Source organism: Canis lupus, chromosome 24 (genome assembly GCF_003254725.2).
Source record: "Canis lupus dingo isolate Sandy chromosome 24, ASM325472v2, whole genome shotgun sequence".
In the NCBI taxonomy this organism is placed as follows: domain Eukaryota; kingdom Metazoa; phylum Chordata; class Mammalia; order Carnivora; family Canidae; genus Canis; species Canis lupus.
The window spans coordinates 16,834,411-16,856,088 of record NC_064266.1 but is presented as its reverse complement, the minus strand read 5'-3'; the positions used below and the strand labels follow the sequence as shown (position 1 = coordinate 16,856,088).

The following is a 21,678-nucleotide window of genomic DNA, read 5'->3' as shown; positions in this document are numbered from 1 at the left end:
AGTGGGACTTGAGAGTTAATTGCACCCATGAAAATATCCCATCATGGAAGAGTGTTTTAATTTGAAATGCAACTACAGAGCCAAATAAAAAAATGCGATTTCCCCAGTAAACCACTGTATCTGGGAACTGAGTACCAATGACTGTAAAAGAGAGACTATGTGCTGCCTCATAGAAGGAACACTTAGAAAGCAGTGCTCCCTGAACCCGGACTTAGGCAAAAGAACATGTTTAAGAGGCTGCACTCAGTACTTCCGTAGGAAATTGCAGGACAAATAAATTGTTCAACAAATAAACTGCAACAGAGAGAGAGATTTTTCAACCAATACCAATGACCAAGTATCAACAATTCAAACACATGAGACAATTGCAAACTTGATCACTGAATATTTGATATTAATTACTGTTAATCTTTTAAAGACATAATAGCTTTTTAAAAAACCTTTTAGTGGTAACTGCTGAAATATTTATAGATGAAGTGAGATGTCTGGGATTTGATCAGAACAGTGGAGGACGGAAGTGGAGGGGGTGTAGACGAAACAAGACTGGCCAGGAATCGGTATCTGTTAAGCTGGGTGGTAGGCATGTGGGGAATGTTTATGCTATTTTTAAAAATTTTTTTGAGTGTTTATGCGATTATCTACTTTTGCGTATGTTCGACAACGACCCAAAATAGATTGTTAAAAATTGCACTAGAAGACATGAGCAAGAGGTTGAGTATTCTAGAAAACCCAGTTAGTAATCTAGATCGTTCCTCAGGAACTTCTCCCAGAACTTCAGAGGAAATAGAAAAAGACAGCATGAGTGAAACTAGAGATGCAGAGTGGACATAAAATCAGAATTCTGGAAGGAGGCGTGTACAGAACCACCAGAGGACACACAATACACTTCATTAAAGAACATTTCTGCTATTGGTTTCTTCCTTAACCACGTAGTTATTTAGCAGTATTTTAGACATCCAAATACGCAGACTTGTAAACAACTTTTTATTACCTTCCAACTTAATTGCACATAGTTAGGGAACTATGCTCTGCATTATACCGATTCTTGGAATTTTTTTTGAGGCTTGTTTTGATTCCTAGAATAAGTTTTCAGAAATATCCTGGAGTGCTTGTGAAGGTATTTACTGCTCACCTTGCCCCTATCATCTCCTACAGCACCTTCTGGGTTTGTTTTCTCCTCATACTCAAGTACTTCATCTAAAATATTTAAATGGGGTCATCTGGGTGGCAAGATCTGAAATTCTAAGTGCAAAGTTCTTTTCCTTCAGTCCTTAAAAATGTTAACTCCACACACAGGGTTGCTGCTGGAATGTATGACGTCCATTGATCCTGGCTCTCTAGGCTTCATGGTCTCCAGAAGATTTCAGAATGATCTTTTCTTTGCTAATCCTCAATTTTACTACCCAGGAGTGAAGAGATGAACTCCATTATAGACACATACCAACATGAAAGAATTTCACAACAGTGAATGAAATGCAGTAACACATATAGCAATTTTTTTTACATGATGTTAAAAAAACATGCAAAACAGACTAAATAGTAAATTGTTTAGGAAGGCATATACATGGCAAGATTGTGAAGGAAAGGATCAACCCCAAATCCAACCAGTGGTTCTCTTAGCGGATGGGGTACAGGGGTGGGGATGGGAATATGGGCTTTTTTTTTTTTTTTTTTAAGATTTGTTTATTCATGAGAGACACAGAAAGGCAGAGACATAGGCAGAGAGAAGCAGGGTCCATGCAGGGAGCCCGATGTGGGACTCGATCATGAGATCCCAGGATCACGCCCTGAGCTGAAGGCAGATGCCCAACCACTGAGCCACCCAGGAGTCCAGGGAACATGGGCATTCTATTAATACCTTGTACATGTTTTCTCTGCATGTCGAGTGTAAACATTGCACCTTGTGACTGGTTGCCCAGCAGCAGCTCACAGGTCAAGATATTGGGAACAAGAGGCAGCAGGGTACATGCCCTATGGGAACAGCCGTGGGGACCACTCGTGGCCCAAAATGCCAGAAATGAACCAGGGATGGAGATGGGAATGGGGGAACTCCAAAGTTGCTCCGAATTAAGAAATACATCGATTACCTCTGTGCCCATCTTCACACCCCTCCACCAGGCCTGATGGAATGAGCTGTCACCAGCTGCTCTCAAGCTCAGTTCCAGGCCTTTATGGCACCCACGACCCAGCATTTCTTGCCCAGCATCAATACTCAGTCAGGCTGAATACTCTGGGAGCCTCTGATTGCACCGTGGGGACAGACAGCTTCTCTGACCAGCCTCCAGATGTCGCCGACTTAATGAGAGCTTCACAATTTCAGCCACAGTCTGGCAGGTCGCATCCTGTAATGGAAGGCTCACTCAGGAAATCCCCAATGAGCCTGCTGTGGTTCTCTGGTCATGGGAACAGATGACACTCTGGTTCCTGCTTTCAAGTCTTCCAGGACCCTGACAATGGTAACATCTGAGGCTTGCTGGATTGAGTTTTTTAATTTGTTGATTTCCCTCCCCTAGGTGATGACTTTTAATTAACGACAAATTTTTTAAAGACCAGGGAAAAGAAGAGGCACACGAACGGAGAACTGGGTCCAGGAGAGCTTTTATTTGTACGGAACGGTTTTAAAAATACAGAATAAAATAGCTTTATCTCTACTATTATTCACAACATCTGGTCCAAATATTACATATTTTTAAAATACTTAAACGTTTAATGAAGCCATGTTAGAAAAACAATATGAAAATTCTTTTTAAAAACTCCATAAAAGAATTACACATCTCAAAAAACAACCCCACCCCCAAATACCCTCAGTATGCAAAATAAAAATAAAAAACAAAAAATCCCAGAAAGGTATATATAGCCAAAGTCAGTCACAAAAACTCAAGGAAAATATAGGCATCCCCACTGCTTTGAGAACAGTCAAATTTATTAATGTGTCCCACAAAGGTTGTTACAAACGAACAGAAAGGGGGATTAGATTGAGGGGTCAGTGAGACAGCAACACTGGTGAGGGTGCTCTAAGTGCCAGGAAACAGACACAGCAAGTCTAAGGATGCTGGATGTGACTTCTGTGGAGTGATGACGAGGCACAGTCAAGAACAACCTAAAAGGACAGGAATGTGTATGAGGCTGCTGAATGAGGGGTGCCCAGCGCTAACATGCTCTCCATGTCCACTGGTTGAGGCCGAATGCCGGCAACAATGGGCAGTCTTCTTGCGCTACTCGGGATGTGACTGCAGATGAAGTGGCGGGTGTCTGAATCATCAGGGGACAGAGCACCACACGCACAGCATGTGAAAACCCCAGGTGCTTCTCAGAGGCAAAGGGCGGCTCCCCTGAGAGGTGGGCCCTGCCAAGTGAAGTCTCAGGCCCTTGGGCAGTGAGAGCACAGCCACAGCTGGCCAGGGTGCCTGGGGGCTGTGGCTTCGGGGTCCAGCCCGAGCGCGGCACCTACGCAGACACTGCTGCTCACTGTCAAACATGTTCCAGAAGGAGACATCTGCCACAGCTCCCTATTATTCACCTTCTACCTGGCCTGGCCACTCTTGTGGCATCGGTATTGGAAGATTATAGTTACCAACTTCAAGTCTAAGTTGCCAGTACCAGTATTTCAGCAGGGCTGCGAACTAAAGAAATACCAACTTAGCTCATGGTGATAAAATAGACGCATGGGTAAACAAAGTATACACACGTACTAGAGATTCATCAATGGAGAAATTCTATTATCACATGACATTGTCATGAAAATTGTATCATTCCCTCCCTGGAAAACTGTGACTATTATCCTGGGTAGAAATGTTATTTTACTATATGGAAATACTGCAATATTCATGCATAAACCAAGTCGTCATCATGAAAGTCAGTATTCTACAGTATAAAGCAAATCCTGTGTGTGAATTTGTTACCATGAAAATGGGAAACCATCAGGACTCATGATGCTTCATTCTAGCTGGCCTGGTTAAGCCACTTCTCTTGCCTTCACCAATCACCAGAAACTTAAAAGTTCACATCTGAAATCCTCTTAAAGGGTTGGTATGAATGAATCTAAGTTTAATTCCCTAATGTGACAAAGACTGGAGCCATTTCCCATTATTATGTCAATCATGTTAGATATTTTATTAAAACCAGTGGTGGGATCTCCCTTGCCACCCACCATGATAAGACAGCATTTACTGTCCATATAAATACTTGGTACTTCTCACATCAAGATCGCCAAGGTAAATGTAAAGATGGTGAGTAGGTGCTCACTACGGAAATTGGAGTCTGAATGCCCCGCCCAAGGACATTTATATCCAAAACACTTTAAAACATTCTTTTGGCCAAAGCATGGTGGGTATGCAGCCCCAGCAATGCAGGCCAACAACATAAGTGGGAAGTGCACAGGCACGGACTATGCACGGCCACTGCATTCCCCGAAACCTCCTTTTCAGGTTTGTGCTTAAGCCTAAGGAGCAGATGAATACATTTTTCTCTTCGTTACAGACTCATTCTGTAACATATTTGCCAGCAGGAGGACCACTGTCTAAATCATAGAGACTCCAAACACTTAAGGTGAGTTTCACACTGTACAGAAAGTATCAGACTCATTGAGACCTCTAGTCGAGCTGCCCTCGTTCTTCCCCACCTCCTGTCCCCTTCCCCCACCCAACCTTAGGGGATCTAAAGTTGGCCCCAGTGGAACAAGAAGGACAAACCCCTCATTTCTAACAGAAGATGGGGGTATAGGGCTTCCCTCCACATTTAAAAGCTTACAGCCCCCAGACCAGCAGATTTGGAATCTCCCAATACAACCCAGCCCAAGGAGGGATGTTTGAAGCACATATCCTGAGTGTCACTCACTGGGAGGGAAGATGCCCGGTCACGTTAAGCTGAAAGTTAAGATTATCCAATGGTTCAGATGCTTTTATTTGGATATTTGGTCCTTCTGCTCCTCTAGAGAGCTAGAATCTCTGGCATGTTTAACAGTCTTCCCCATTTTTCAGAGCAGAAAAATTAAAGACGCTGAGCAAAAATGCAAATGGAAACTGAGAGCAGGTTGGTGCAGGATGGCCTTAGGCAACAAGTGCTTACCAAGTAAAAGGGATAAGAGTCGTTAACCAGTGTGCTTCTAAAGTTAATTATGCATCAGATAAATTTTTAAAAACAACATACAGAATTAAATGTAATTTAGAATCTAATTTTTTTTACTTAATCTTCAACTAGATCTTGGCCAAAACAATGCAGCTCTGAACCGTTCCTGCCAGAATCTGCTGCGAAGCCCCAAAATTCCCAGGAGTCAGGGAGGCTGTAGTGACACAGTAATGCTGCCAAGGATATCCCAATGCGGTGGCGCGGAGCCAGCTGTGGGGGCAAGAAAACGCACCCAGTGGACACAAGGCTGCTGAGAACCATGCCCTGCTGTCTGAGATAGGAATACCCGAGGCCATAAAAGGGTCAACCAGGTCAACAAACCACCTAAGAAGCACCACCTCACGTGGCTGGGTTGCTACTTCATGTTTGAGAGTTTTCCTTTGGCTGAAAAATTTCAAACCAAATTCCACAGAAGTCATTTTTTCAGAAAGGATTTAGTGTTATTAACGAGAACTCAACAGAAGAGGCCCTGCCAACTGCTTTTCTCACCACCTTGCAAGGACTTAAACAATAAAGGTGCATTTGGCCAGGGGGTCTAATCCTCCCCTTTGCAAAATCAAGATCCAGTGGACACACAATGTGGCAACCCACACAAAGTCTCCTTAAGTCTTAAGTTCAGAAAACACTCACAACTGCAGTGATGAATTTACCAAGATGTCCGACCACTCAATATGGTTGCTCTGTTGATTATCTGCCCCCAGCTTCCCTTCTTCACAAAACAAATTCACGTATAACTTAACCCATGGTTTCTGGGCTCTGGTCCAGTAGTCAGTTTTGATAAATAGATTAGGCATTACAGTATTTACATTTTCATGGTATCAAGCAATACAAAACACAACCACAATAATGATTACTGGCCTTCAAAAGCCATGACGACAAGCTTCCCTGATGGTGTCCACAGCTTTACAAATGCTGGTTCTTTTCTTAATGGGAGGTGAGGGGTGGGAGATAAGTAACAGGGATGCAAGGTAAGAGGGTCACATGGAAAAACACTGATTTCAAAAATCTGCTATAGTCAATAACATTAAATAGGAATAAAATCTTGTAATTTATAGACACGCGCAACAGTAACTGACATCCACATGACAGCAGAGTCAAGACTCCCATAAACATCTGCTTAGTGCCCTGTGTGGCACTCTATACCCATCACACCAGCCCAGAGTGATAAATGTCAGAGTGTCTCAATTATAGTGAAAAAGAAGCCAGTATGAAATGTGCTGGCCCAGTGTGGGCAAGGGTGGTACCAAGAAAGAGCAGTTGAGAATCAGATAGGACTTCAAGATAAGTTCCTTCCCCTCCAATCCCTCAAACAACATATTTCAATTCTAAGAATACCTGTACAAACCTCACCCACGCAGACGTGGGCATGGGGTAACCATTTCACTGTTTTCAACCAGGTCAAGAGCTTCCTTCCTCAGGAGTATCAGGAAACACAATCACATTTGACCAGTCAGCTGTGACAGTGTGAGAATAGTGGTGCCCCTGGACTAGAGGGAGGTCTCTGCAGGTTGTAGGCTGAGGTCAAATAAAACAGAGGCAGGTCCAGGGGCTTCTAGGACAGAAAGCCCCTGGGCCACCGAGGCAGCTTGTGGGAAAGCTAGCCCACGGTGGTGGAAGGAGACCCAAACCAAGGAACTGCTGTGGATTTCAAACACCCACTCCCATATGAGGATAGGAACTTCAAGTTCAATGAACACTCTCAAGGGCAAAGGGTAGGGCTTAAATAAGGAGACAGGTGAGACACGATATTAGACACAATCACCACCCACAACAAAAAAGCTATTTGTAATCGTCTTAGCTCTGGGTGCAGAATGTAAATGCAGATATACAAACATATATGTTACTGCTTGTTATTCAGGAAGGAACTACAGATTCATGCCTCACTGCGGCCGGGCCACAGGGTGAGCTACAGCTATACCGTGGCCTGTGAGTCCTCATCTGAACTCCGGCTAGTGGCACTCTTCCCGAGGCCTTTCCACGTGTAGCCCACAAAGGTTGGGCTGATGGGTAAATAGCTGAAGCATCTGTATTTTTTAATAATGTTCATGCCAAATGGCAAATCGTAGGATTCCATGCCATCGAGCGACTTGCTTCCTTTGCCCACGCCCTTCTTCCATTTCCTGATTCCTCTTTCCTCTGGAGTACCTAATACACACACGCACAAAACAATATAATGGAATGTTTAGTGTGACAGTTCCACCAAGAGTTCAGATGGCCAACGTGCTGTCCCGTATATGGAACCTGCCAGGATGACAGCAAGGAGCCTGTGAGGAGGAGCTGATGGCACTCAGCCATCCAGGTGCCTGAGCCAGCAATCTAAGAATGGCTAATCTATCCTCATTGCCTGTGCTCCCCGTTCAGGCGATCAGATGGCTCTGCCTCCTTCCTGTCCTTCCATGTGACCTATATTCTCAATCGTCACTGTTGAGGTCTGGCCCATGCCATGTGACTTGCTTTCTGGGGTCATCATAACAGTCCCCTAACTGGCTGCCTGCTCTTCCATCTCACCATCTCCTTCTCCAAATCTGTTCTCAAAAAACAAAAAAGAACTTCTAAATTGCAAGTGTGATCTCTGCAAAACGGGATTCAGTCTTTATTATACCATATGTAATGCCTTCAACAATTGGTCAGGGCAAACCATCCCCCATCCAGGCACACCAAGTTTTGCCCTGCTCTGCTCCATCTGTGTGGAGAGGGGAATGGAAAGGGGTGCTACTTGCTATGTATTCCCCACCTCATGCTCCTTTTGTGAGGAAGAACTTCCATTGGTATTAACACTCTAGGCCTCTCTGTACCCTGATACAGCAGTCAGGGAGAAAGATCTGAGCCCTGAATTATTTTTTCCTCAATTTTCCCAGTGAAGAGAGGCACACTGGCACCTGCCCTTGGCTACATGTGATACTGGACAACATACTTCTCTGCCCAAACCTAGACAACGAGTTCAAGTCCATGGTATAGTATAAGGAACATCATTATTTTCTTACATCTAAACCATGCCCTTCCCTCAGTGTTTTTGTAACAAAGTTAACTTTCATTTCCATATATCTGGCTTCTGTGCCTCTCTCTCCATTAGCTCTAAAAGTGTGTGTTAGTTACTGACGTCCACAAATCTAACACCTTCCACATATTCATGCATGTGATTCCTTCTGCCTGATGTGTTCATCCTTGTATTTCCCAGCAACCTCTTGATTGAGGCTTTTTGGAGGTGTGCTGCCTTTAAGGGTAAAAAATCTTAACAAAACCTTCAAACTCAAAACAAGCATGACCCTTCCTTGACAGGAGGTGAATCTTCCAGTGTGTGGCAGCACTTTCCAATAGTACTGGCAGGCTACTCTGAGAAGCTGGGAAGGCTGTGAGGCAGGGCCCACATCACAGCCTCACCCATCACCTAGCACTTAGCATACAGTGCATGCACCCAGCTGAGGAGAAGGGGTTACGGGCCATGGGAGACCCCTGCTTCCATCAATCCCTCAGTCACTGATCCTGTCTACAGCCTGTACCCACCATACTCACTCTCTTTTGCTTTTAGTTGGGAGAGGGGCCTGCCGCAGGAAGGAGGAGAAATCCTAGAGGCTGTGAGCAGCCAGCTGGGAGGAGTGTCTGAATGAGCTGATGAGAGCCACTGCAGGTACTAAGTATAGTTCTGCAGGCGGCGGCAGCCTAGAGTGTGCCCAAGGCACCTGACCATGGACAAGGGCCTTACCTGCTTTCTCCTAACTCAGTGGGGAGAAAAAAATCCCCACTAGGTTTATCAGCAAGAAGCTGATTCATAAAAGGAGGCTGGGAGTGTCATCTTAACCACTTCAGAAAAGACCATTTTAACCAGCGATGGCTTTGAACAGGTTCACTCTGCCTGCTTCCTCATTTATTTGGTAAAACAAATAACTCACATACGGAACAAGCATGTTTCATATATACCACATACCTGGGATGGTGTTATCCAAAATAAAAGCCACACAGCCTCCTACAAACATAGCAGTTGTGAGAAGAACGTTCAACACCTGATCAATTCCTGTTATCCCTAGAAAGAGAACACAGCCACAGGGTCACTGCCACAGCCAGGATGGCTAGGAAGGAGCACTGGGGTGGGCACCAATTACCAGTTAATGTGAAATTTATAGACGAAAGTATAAATTTCTATTGTACCTGAGTAGATACATTTTTGCCAGTAACATTTTAAGCCACTATAAATAATTTCAACAATAATCAAGAGGTTATCCCTAAAAGAAAACTTCCCAACAATGGTCCATAGAAGATAAACCTAATAGTGAAGCTCACTCTAGAATGAACTAAGAAGCCACTGGAGCATGGTTTACATATTAAGGAAAAAAATTAATAAAAAGATGGCTGTTGTAAGGCTGAAATATTACAAAGTGAGTAAGAATACAATGAAAATATTGGTGGTATTTACAAACACATAAAGGGTTTCAGAATCCTGGGCCACTGATTTGTGCTTAGCTGCTTTTAATCAGGAGCAATTGGATGCATATAAATGAACTCACATGAATGTGATACAGTAAAACGTAAAAAAGCAGCAAGAATCTCTGTTATTAGAAGCTCTCACACTTTCTGTATTTAAAATATATGACCCTTAGGAGCACCTGGGTGGCTTAGTCGGTTGAGTATCTAACTCTTGGTTGCAGCTCAGGTCATGATCTCAGCATCGTGAGATCAAGCCCTGTGTTGGAGTCTGGGCTCAGCGGGGAGTCGGCCTCTGTCTCGGTCTCTCTCTCTCTCTCTGCCCCCCTCCCACACATGTGTGCACATATGCTTGCTCACTCTCTCTAAAATAAAATAAAATCTTTAAAATACATGATCCTTAACAGAAAATAACAAGTGTTGGTAAGAATGTGGAGAAAGAGAAACCCCTGAGCTTAGCTGGTGGGAATCAGTTTGGCAATTCCTCAAAAAGTTAAAACCTAGAATTACCCTACCGGCCAGCAATTCTACTCCTCGGTATATAGCCAAGAGAACTGAGCACAGAGATACAAATATAGCCGATCCTCATTATGGCAGATAGCTTCTGTATTTGTGAATTTACCTAACACCCTAAAATTTATCTGTAAACCCAAAATGAATACTCCTGGCTTTCATGGTCATTCACAGAGCAGCACAAACTTTGGGTCCACCTAACATGTGTGTTCCCAGCAGAGGTCAAACAAGGTAACACTCTGCCTTCTTGTCTCGGCTCTCATAGCTCATCTCCAGTGTGCTTGCAGCTGTCTAACACCACTTTTTCCCCAATTCTGTGTTTTTGGTTGGTGATTTCATTGTTTAAAATGGCCTCCAAGTGCTGTATTGAAGTGCTGTCTACTGTTCCTAAGTGCATAAAGACTGTGCCGTGCCTCAGGAAGAAAAATACATGTGTTAGATGAATTATATATACACTGCTCTTGGCTATGGTTCCCCTAGAAGGGATGGGTCAGGATTTGCTAATTCCATGTTCACGGTGACTTTCCAGGACACAGCTACCATGAACGAGGACTGATTGTACTTGTACAACAATGCTCATAGCAGCACTGCTCACAACTGTCAAAGGGTAGGAACAACCCAATGTCCATTACCGGACAAATGGATAAGCAGATTACAGTATATACATACAATGGAATATTATTAGCCATAAAAAGGAATGAAAATATTCTTATATAAATCTCAAAAATATTATGTTAAGTGAAAGAAGCCAGAGATCACATATTGTATGATTTCATTTCTGTGAAATATCCAAAATAGGTAAATCCACAGAAACAGAAAGCAAATTGGTAGTTGCCAGAGGCTGGGTGAAGGGAGATAATAGGATTAACCACTTAATGGGTGTGGAATCCTACTTTGGGGTGAGGAGATAGTTTTGGAAACTAAATACAGGTGGTGGTTACAAGACACTGTAAATGTACTAAGATGGCACTGAACCATTCACTTTAAAATAATTTCACATTATATAAATTTTACCTCAAAAAAAAAAAAATCAAATGGTCCCCAATTCTGCATAAAAATGTCAACAGCAATCGCTATTTCTTAAGACAGTTCCTCCTTGGGGGCACCTGATGTCCCAGCTGGTTGAGCATCCAACTCGATTTCTGCCTAGGTCACGATCTCACGGTTGTGAGAGCAAGACCCACACTGGGCTCCACACTGGGCATGGAGTCTGCTTGAGATTCTTTCTCTTCCTCTGCCCTCCCCACAAAAAAAAAATGGTTCCCTTTTGTTCATTCTTCATGACATCAGGTTATTAAAATAATAAGGTGTTAAAAAGGTTAATCTTGAATTCAAAGTAGTTGTAATCCCAGTAGAAAGACATGTATTTGAAAATCTATGAAGCTGAGTCTTAAACTATACATTTTCATAAAGCATTAGTCTGAGGAATCAAAAGGTCTTATACACTGGTATCCTCTCAAAAGACAGGGTCCCAGGAAATAAAGAGACCTTAATGTGCATATGTCACATGCACAGACCAGCTCATGCTGGATGTTCAAAGGATTTCCAGATAAGCGGCGCAGAGTGAGTCTCGAATACGTAGACAGATGTTCAGAGAGACAACTCCTGAAGTTCCAAAATCCTCTCTAATTGGGGATGGGCTATTTGCAAACTTGTGGCTGTGGTTCCAACTATTACCAAGATTCATGGCCAGTTTTCCTTACCTGTGACAAGTGGGTTCTGTCTGAGGTAACTTGGAAGGACGAGCCCAAAGAAGATTGAAAATCCAAGCACAAAGAGATTCCGGGAAGAATTTAAGTCGATGAACTGCAAGTTGGAGAGTCCAACAGCTGTAATCATTCCTGGAGAGAAACATCAGATGGCAAGTTGCACTGAGCTATTCTGTGTGGATGGATACAGGAGACACACAGACTCCCCACATTGTCCCTTCTCTGTCTCACCAGAAGCAAAGTGGGAGACAGAACAGTGACAGGATGGGGTCAGAATGTGACCACTGGCTCTCTGATCCAAATGACTCTTACTTAGCCTAAGCATCATATGGGCTTACAGAAGAACACAAACATCACATTGCACTTTCTTTAGACCAAGCAGACAACTAAGGACATCGGCTGCCCCTTAAAACCTATGCACAAACATTTTGGTTAAGCTGGGAAACCTACCCAAAGATCTGGGCCCTGATCACCACAGATGGCACAAAGATCATGGCAAGTCCCGGGTAAAAATGATCAATTTTAAATGGCCATTCAGGGGAGAAGATATTCAAGTTAAATCAGTTAGGTATACCAACTAAAGATTAAGGTCATCTTATTTTTCCTAGCACAAGTTTCCTACATTTGGTCCTACTTTTAACATAAATTCAACCCAGGGATGGATGTGGGTTTTTATGTTCTGAAGGTGTATCCCCTTTGTATTTATGATCACCTTCCATCTTACTGAAGGTATTTGTTAGCAAAAGTGAAGAGGAGGAGAGAGGTCAGGTTATCAAGGAAATGGGATTTTACCAAAGAGAGTACAGAAGAGGGCGCCAAGCACCGGATCTGGGAGGGAGGCGAAGAGGGCGCTGAACTTCCCAATCATGCCCAGCGCCAGCATGAGGGCTGCGCCGTACTGGATCACCCGGCGACTGCCCACCTGTGGGACACACCAAAGGCAGGTGCCATTACTGCTCGTTCTGCACAAATTCTCATCCAGCTGCTCCCACCCCCAGGCAAATGTGACAAAAGCCCCAGACAACATCTAGATTATTCTTAAAACTTTTAATTAAGAGAGAGGTCTCATTATACAATTGAGGACTGATCTTGGGGTACAATTACTATAAAGACAGCCAGAGGAAAGGGATTCCCACGTCTCCTCTTTCTCATCCCGTCCCTTCCTCCTTTGAGGAAGTCAGCACCAGGGCTCAGCCTCTGCTTCTCGAAGCCCTGGGTGATGTCAATTCAGCATGGTCTTGCTCCAACTCTCGAGTCCAGAGTTTTAAGTTCCCTTAAGTATCAGCAGTGGGGATGACCTTCTAACATCAAAACCCTGCTTCATCTGCGTTTTTCTTCTAGGCTCTTGGAGTCACCTTTTACCAAGTTAACCTACCCCAAAGCAATTCACTTTCATCTCCCATCTTCCCCACACCCTGAATCAGACAAGAGTCCCAAATATTTCTGGAACCTCCTCTCCTAGGGTGTCTTGCCTGTGAGAGGTGGCACAGCCAAGAGGCCAAGGAGGGTGGATTCTCAGCGCCCCTGCCTGGTTTGTACTCCACCCTACTCGAACTGTGGTCACATGAGTCACTTGACCTCTCTGGGTGGTGGGATTCTTGTTTATATAGTGATAAACCATGAGGTTTTGCTTTAGGGGTTAAACAAAACAAAGTGCAAAACAGTGTGAACAGTGCCTGGAACAAGCACAGGGCTATGACAACTGTCTTCCACCTGGGCTTGCTGACTCAGGCCTTTCCTCTGCCTCTGTCCTCTCACTGTGGTAGAGTGACCTTTCAAACACAGTGATTTAGGAGGTCAGTGCCCCTCTGCCCCCCTTAAATCCTCTGGTGCTCATGAAATAAAACCCCTTCTCAGGCATCCCTGAGCCTGTCTACCCAGAACATTTTTTCCTACATCTCCCATTCTGCTGGTTCCAGACACATCCTTCAAAACACTACCCAAATGCTACCTCTTCTTAAAAAAAAGTCTTCCTTGATTCCAAGGCTCTGCTTTCTCACATTAGGCCTCTGTAGAACCAGGATAATACTTTCCATGTGGTCTCATCTTTATCTGTTCAACCTCATCTCCAACTTCTAGAAACTTGCGTCTAGCCTGCTGTCACCCAGGCAGTGGAATGTGGAGTGGGCACCAAGCTCAAGAATCCTGCCCCATTGGCCCTTACTATGTGCTGCCTCTTCTAGGAAAATACCTTGAAGATATAAGCTGAGTAGAAGAGTTTCCAGAAGCACCTGGGGAGTGCCTACAGGGCTTTCATTATGACCTGCAGTGAGAAGATGGCTACTTAACTTTAATTAAAATGAAATGAAATTTAAGCTTTCGCCCATCAGTTGCACCAGCCGTTGTTTCAAGTGCTCAACAGGATCACGTAGCTGTGGCTCCTACACAGAGCAGCAGCACAGGTGCATGCAGACTGGGTCCACCACAGCAGAATGCTCCTGCGGCCTGGTGCTTCTAACAGCATCTCAAAGGACCCAGAAGTCAGTTGGTTAGGAATCAGAGTATAATCTTACTGAGCCAGCAAAGAGATGGCTGACCCTGAAGCCCAGGCTTGCTGTTACAATCCACCTTAACCCCCACATATCAAGTGCAGGGAAGCAGCGAAAATGGGTACACAAACTGGAGAATGGAGCAAAGATGATTTCTGCTGGGTTGCCTTACGTGATAAGGAAACCTGTCATTTTCAGCAAACATTTTTAGGAACCTACTCTGTGACTAGCACTTTTGAGACTGGAGGGGGAAGGGAACACAAAGATGAGTAAGCCACAACCTCCTGATCCAATCACTGTACTGCTGTAACCGTTAGGGCGTGTGGGCACCCAGCACCGAGGAAGAGCTCTGAGGATGGTCCCACAGAGCTGATCTGGAGGCATGAGTAAGAGTTCCCTGGAGGAAGAGTGTCCAGGCACAGGGAACCATCTGTGCAAAGCCCACGTCCCAGGAGATTAGATGTGCAAGGGGGAAGGCAAGGCTGGCCCCAGGGATGCTTGAAACAATAAAACTTATATGCAGATGATGCATGGAAGGCTGATCTGCCTTAGATGCTCAAAACAACCAAACAAGCAGCAACTAAGCCATTCTTCAGGTCGAGGACTATTAACTGAGTACCTATTCTCCATTTCTGTTTGAAACACCAGAAACACAGCCCTAATCCTTGTACTCCCAGTGCTTACGTGGGTGGAGCATTTGCCCCTCCTCTCCAGCTACCCACTCTCTAGAGTCTCTGCCCCTGCTTCTAGGGCCACCAAAAACCTGACACATCGAATTTCTGACTTTCTGAAGTCTTCAAGAGTATGGAATGCAGCAGAGGAAAAATGACCCTTCTCTGAAGAGACTGCACTGTCAGGGGAGGTGGTGGGTATTGTCCCTAGAAGTAAACTGAGGGCTGTCAAGCAGGGACGCTACCTAGTGCTTACTCTGTATCTACATGCCAGATTCTGCTAAGTGCATTACATCAATTTATTAATTTCAATGTCTGGCAAGTCTTTATAAAGACTCAGGGAGGTAATGTAACCTGTCCACAGTCAGACTGGGAGAGGGTTAGGGCACCAGGGCTGGAATTCCAAAAAGCCACCTCCCCCACCCCATTATGCCATCCCTCCTTGTGGGACAGACCCTGGAACACACTTAGAAGAGAAGTCCTGCACATGGAATCCCACCTGAGGGCTTCCAAACACACAACAGGGTAGCTGGCAGCCTCAACTCCTGATCAAAGAGGAAAGAATCTCCAGGTATAGAAAAGGTCAGAACCCGATAAAGAGTAGCAAGCACTGGAGCTGCCAGAAATGGAGGCAGATCCTTGGGAAGAACCAAAGATCACCTTCTTTCTACAGGCCCTGGAATGACACAATGTCCCAGACCAGTGCTGTCCTGTACAACTTTCTACAAGGATGGAAGTCTCCTGTATCTGTGCTGCCCATTGACAGTCACTAGCCACATCTGACTACTGAGCCCCTGAAATGTGGCTAGTGTGACAAAGGAACTTATTTTTTCATTTTAACTAACAAACTTAAAAGAGCCACATGTAGCTACTATCAAATTGGACGGCACAGACCCAGGTCTTAGACCGTTGGATTTCAGAGCTGAGAGTTCTGCTCAGAAAAGTGACTAGTTCCAAGTCCTTCCACTGGTTGAGGGTCAGAATACAGCCTCCAACTCCTGCCTCCTTTCTCCTGGATAGGCTCCTTCCAGTGGCCACAGGGCTGGGACCAAAAAGAAATTTGTGCTTTAAGTCCCACTTCCCACCCCAAGGCAGCTATGTAGATGGCTCAATTATATCCTCCTGTGAGTCAGGGCAATGAAAACCAATTCCAGGCCCCTGAATGGATGCCACCTTTGCCTCAAGATAGTAATCCAAAGGAGTTCAGAGGGAAGATCAATTAGCCCATTAAAAAGTGCTGGCAGGTTGCCAGGGATGGAGGTTGGTGCTTTATTTTCAGAATAAACTGGCACCATTCAATTCATAATAAGGATAATTATTCCCCAAACCACCTCAGTGGCATTTCAGAATGGAACCTCCATGAGCAACACCACCTACTCCCTAGTGACCCTGGTTATATTAAGTGATGTGATGATCAGTTTTAAAGGGGTGCAGAAAAGGAGCTGGCTTGTTAAACTGTTTTCCTCTAAGAGTCCCTCTGTCCACAACACTTTTACTACGATGGTATTTCATATTAGTTATAGGTCTGTCCACAGGGTCATGACAGCAAACTGGCTAAAGAGGCATAGTCCTTAGCTCTGTGTGTTCGGCATCTGCTTCTCCCCGTGGGCAGTGATAGGACCCAGCACTGATACTGGAGGACACACCATGTGAGGGCCCTCGAAAGCACCAGGCAGAGCTCTATGTACCGGATGCTGGGCTCTGCGACAGCCCCAACTTTCAGGGAAATGAACGTGTCAGGTATGCACTGTGCTCCCTTTTCACCTGGATTCACAGTCAAGATTAACCAAACTTAAGTCTCTAGTTTCTTTTTATCTGGTTATAGAGTTTTGGAGAGTGGGGGTGGGGGGGGATGTGGAAGGGGTATTTCTAATTTTACAGAAGTCCCATAGCTCTAGAAGGCTGCAGCTCACCCTTAAGTTCTCAAGACACAGGGCTCAGGTGAGGGAGACCTACAGTGCAAGCTGACCATGCCAGATGGCAAGCAGAGTCTGGGTTTCTAGTTACCCAGAGTACAGCAACAGGGGCGGGGGTGGGGTGGGGTGGGGAGCACCTTCCAGCTTGGCAGAGTGTGCGCTCTGGTCCAAGGCATTTGGGATCTAGAGTTCAGTAATAACTTTGGAAGGCCTAGGAGCAGGTTCCTTAGGGAAGCTGGACTGTGGGGTGGGGCTGCCCCAGGTCACATGCCTGGTTAGAAAGTGGTGGGAGCCTGGTAGGTAGGACTCTGAATCCAGGTCCTGCTCAACCTGGGGAATTCACCGTGGCTTGTCAAATCCACTAAAACTCCGCACATGATTTTGTCTGAAGGAGAAGGCCTCTGCTGCTTTGAAAACCACATTTACTGTAAGATTGAGGTTTCAAAAAAAAAAAGATTTATGTTTCCCTGTAAGGAGCGGGATCATCTCACATCTAAAACTAGAGCTGTCTTCTGCTCCCGTTTCCACCTCCTCCCCTGACCCCAAGGTCCACTCTCATTAACAGCTAAAATGAGTCTTAAAAATATACCCTGATGAAGGGACACCTGGGTGGCTCAATCAGTTAGGCTCAGGTCATGATTTCAGGGTGAGATGGAGCCCCATGTCAGGCTCAGTCCTGGGCACAAAGCCTGCTTAAGATGCACTCTCTCCCTCTGCTTCTCCCCACCAACTTGTGTGTGCATGTGTACAAGCGTACATGCTCTCTAAAACAAAACAAAACAAAAAACATCATGGAGCCACAGCCTGGAGGATCCCCATCCCATCTCTGGCAGCTAATGGGGTCGGTGTGACCTGGTCCTCAGTTACCTGAAGGACGTCCCCTGCTCTTACTGCCCCCCACCCCAAACTTTGCTCCTGCCCCACTGGCCTCCTTGCTGATGGGCAGCATGCGGGCCTGCTCTCCCAACACAGCTTCATGATAGAACTTCACACTGGCCATGTCCTTGGCCTGAACGGCTCCCTCCAACTGCCTTGTTCATGTCCTTGCACAAGGTCATCTCAGGGTGGCTTAGCCTGATCCTATTTCACACTTACTAGCTCTTACTCTAGATACCCCCCTCCTGCCCTGTGTTTTTCTCACATTGATTATGCTGTTTGTCCTCCTCTGTCTAGAATATAAATTCCAACAGCAGGAATTTAGTTTTATTCACTGATGTATCCCAAGTGCCTAGAACAGTAGCCTGGCACAGGGTTGGTGCTTATTAAGTATTTGTGGAATGCCTATGAAGCAGTGAAGCTATCCAGGCAGCCACGGGAGGGAGATCTCCCCATCAGCATTCCAGAAACCCATCAATGAGAAAAAGGAGATGGAGGGGGAAGATGATCTCAGAATCAGAAGCCTTCCTTTTAGAATTCACAAGTGGTTAGACCAATTGATAAAATGGATCAACACTTAGAGGCCCAACCATTTAATGAGAAAAATATCTGTACCTTAGTAATTCCCAAAACTCCAATGTTAGGACTGGATGAAGTAGAGCCATTCCCAGTACCAAATATGCCATCGAGAACACAGGAGAGACCCTCCACGAAAATCCCCCTAAAATGTAAAGGAATGGGGGAAAGAGAAACATTCATTCAATGGGGGAAACACTCTAAAATATGCTCTAAGTGGCCGCAGCCCAAAGGTGCCATGCACCGCCAGGAAGACTCCACACTCCTGGGAAGGGTTAGAAATGCATAGTCTCGGGCCCCACCCCAGACCTGCTGAAATAGAACCTGCATTTTAACAGGATCCCTCATGCTCATTCAACTGTGAGAAGCACTTCTGTGAACCACACATTAGACAAAGGTGTTTAAAAAATCATTCCAAATTAAAGGCTTTCAGCCAGAAATCAGAGCCATTTGTTGGGATCTAAGACAAATATGTGCTGTCTGCTGATCTGATTCCTTTACTATTAATACATAGTTTCATCAGGAAGGGAATGCTTTGTAATTTGGTCAAAACTGGAGCTTTTTAAAGGATCAATATATAAATAACTCAATCGTATGCAACACCCATTAGAGAAAGCTGTAAAAACCAGGAGTGTGAACACTAACAGAACCAAAGCGAGACATGCTAAGACACCAGCCCACTGGAGCTCATCACACGCAATCCCTTCCAGAAGGGCAGCAGCTGGCTGAGCAAAGGGGGCTGATCTGCACTCTTCTCTGTGGCCTCCACAAGGTCCAATTCACTCTCAGCATCCAGAAACTGAAGACCAGGTGTGTTGAGAAGATAAACCCCACAGCCCATGAGTCTCTAGCTTCTGCAGACTTTACCTATTCCTGCTTTTCTTGTCTCTTTCTCTATATGAATTTTAACTGTGAATAGATGACACAGCATTTACCCCTAAGAACAGTAAAGACGACAAGAAATCAAAGGGGACATCCATCCACGACCCCAAACCAAGCAAAGAAGAAGGGCAGTGTCTTGCATCTGTTTTCATGGTCTCAGAGAGAGCATCTTACAGGCCTGTCAAGGCAGAAGGAAGGGTGGGAGATGCACTCCATGCTACAGATGAGAAAATGAGAGCAACACGGGAGCAGTGACCTGTCCAAAGACAGACAACCAATAAAGAGCCCTGCTCCCTGTCTGCTTCCATGTTGAAACTCGCTTTCTTCTCCAAGATTAACCAGACCAGAGCCAAGTAATGAGGCATTGGGCCTAAGAAAGAACTCCATTTTCTGAGGAACGTACCTGTTTATTGCGTGGATGGGAGGTGGCGGGGCACAGGACAGCCTTGCACAGGCATAATAGTCCCCAATGGACTCAATGATACTGGCGACAACTGCGCTGAGCATGCCGATGACACCAGCTGCGGTGACGGTGGGCAGTCCCCACTGAACTAGGGAAGGCAAAAGAGGGCAGGCAAAAGTAATCAGGACATCAGACAGTAATACATGACGCACTCAGACTCTGAGGCTCAGGGAAAATCTTATTTTAAATGTCACTCATCAGTGCAACAGATGCCTAGGGATAGTTCCTGAGTTGGATGAAGGTGGCCATAACCAGGACTGGTCTGTACCCCATCTTTATTAAAAAAGTGGCCAGAAGAGGGTGTTTCTCTTCCTGCTTTAAAGCCATGCTCGGGGTCTACTAAATTACAATTTAACACAGACTGCTGGGGTAGAAATTCCTATTTGGATGGGATATTTGTATCAGAAGGATTTTTTTTAACCCTGCTGCACAAAGCATGGCACAAAATAATGGTGATCTTGCCCAGGGAGTGGCATTAAATGAAAAAGCAGTGAAAGTCACCAGCTAAAATTAAATTCCAGCAGTAAAGCATTCCATAACCACAAGATACAGACAACCCTCTTATGTAAAATCAGCACTATTTTTAAGTAAACCATGTTATGGAAAATTACATAGGTTCCTTTAAGAAAGCAAAGAGAAGTCCCTAGGTCACTTTTTTTTAAAATAGCTGTTTGGACATTGAAGGCCATGGATGTTATTTAATAAAAAATAGCATGAGGCACTTTTACTGTTAGAAAGAAGAGACTTCTTTGATAATGTGCCTTCTTTCCTTGAACCATTAGCTACCACACAGTGACTAAGTAGAAAGCATAGTGACAAAGATGTGTTAAATGATCTTGCACAGAGGCCAGCAGTAGTTGGGGGATCAGGACACCGAAAGATCTAGAAGAATACAACAGACTTTAAATGAAGGCAACCCACACTGGTCACAAGGATAAGTTAGGAAGAGGCTCCGTTCTGGTCCAGAGAGACTCAGGAGGGTGCACAGGACCAGGCTGGTGCTCAGTAGAAGGTGAGAACAGCATGGAGAAGGCAGGTTTAGGAGAGGCTGGGCAAGCCACACAAACTACACCGGGGGACCTGGGTGGGGGCTAGGTAGGTGTCTCGTAGGTAACAGGAGCAGCTACATGCAAGGTTTGGAAAGAGAAAGAGGACACATGAAGTAAGGTGTACAGGACAAGCCTGGGAGTGTGTGAGGGCAGACTGCTTCTGCCTGGGAGCAGACAGGGGCGCTTGGTCACCACAGCATTCCCAGGTGGGTTAGGAGCATATTTTTCTTTATCCAGCAACATTTTATACTTTCTTTATATTTATATTCATATATCATCTTCATATTTCCTAAATAATCTTTTATAGAGTTACCTTGTTACTGACAGCATTATGGTTTCATTTTAGTGTCTTGATTTGGTTGGTTGGCAGCGGTGGTGGGGGGGGGATACTTATTTTGCTGTTTATTGTTTCTTCAGAAACTGCCTTTTATTTTCTTAGTCTCCTTACTGTTTTATTTTTTCCCTTTTTCCTGTAGCCCATAACTTTGATTTTTAAAATCTTTACTCCATCTACTTCAAGATTTTATTTTATTTTTTTTACTTCAAGATTTTATTTATTTTTTTAAAGATTTATTTATTCATGAGAGGGGGGGTGGGCAGAGACACAAGCAGAGGGAGAAGCAGGCTCCATGCAGGGAGCCCGACGTGGGACTCAATCCGGGGTCTCCAGGATCACACCCTGGGCCAAAGGCGGCGCTAAACCGCTGAGCCACCCGGGCTGCCCTACTTCAAGATTTTAAATTGTACTCTTCTACATTTTCGATCCCTCTTCCTTCAGATCGTTTCTATCTACAGCTGACCCTTGAATAACACAGGTTTGAACTGTACCAGTTCAGTTATTTGCAGGTTTTTCCCAATAGATGCAGTACAGTGGTATAAATGTATTTTCTCTCCCTTATGATTTTCTTAATAACATTTTCTTTTCTCTAGCTTACTTTTTTGTAAGAATACAGTATATAAAACATGTAACATACAAAATGTGTTAATT

General features: G+C 44.8%; 1 protein-coding gene across 10 annotated transcripts in view; it reads right to left on the bottom strand.

Annotated features, from left to right (window-relative positions):
• Nucleotides 1–2,582: 2,582 nt before the first annotated feature.
• SLC23A2 (solute carrier family 23 member 2) overlaps nt 2,583–21,678 on the bottom strand; it is a 142,100-nt gene continuing 123,004 nt past the window's right edge. For all 10 annotated transcript variants that reach the window (XM_035706068.2, XM_025469383.3, XM_049100209.1 and 7 more), the window contains 6 exons: nt 19,582–19,729; nt 18,336–18,441; nt 12,561–12,690; nt 11,763–11,900; nt 9,053–9,148; nt 2,583–7,272 (listed from right to left, as the gene is read on the bottom strand). In XM_035706068.2, coding sequence (XP_035561961.1) covers nt 7,040–7,272; nt 9,053–9,148; nt 11,763–11,900; nt 12,561–12,690; nt 18,336–18,441; nt 19,582–19,729 — 851 coding nt within the window. In that variant the 3' untranslated portion in view covers nt 2,583–7,039. The remainder of the gene's footprint in view (nt 7,273–9,052; nt 9,149–11,762; nt 11,901–12,560; nt 12,691–18,335; nt 18,442–19,581; nt 19,730–21,678) is intronic.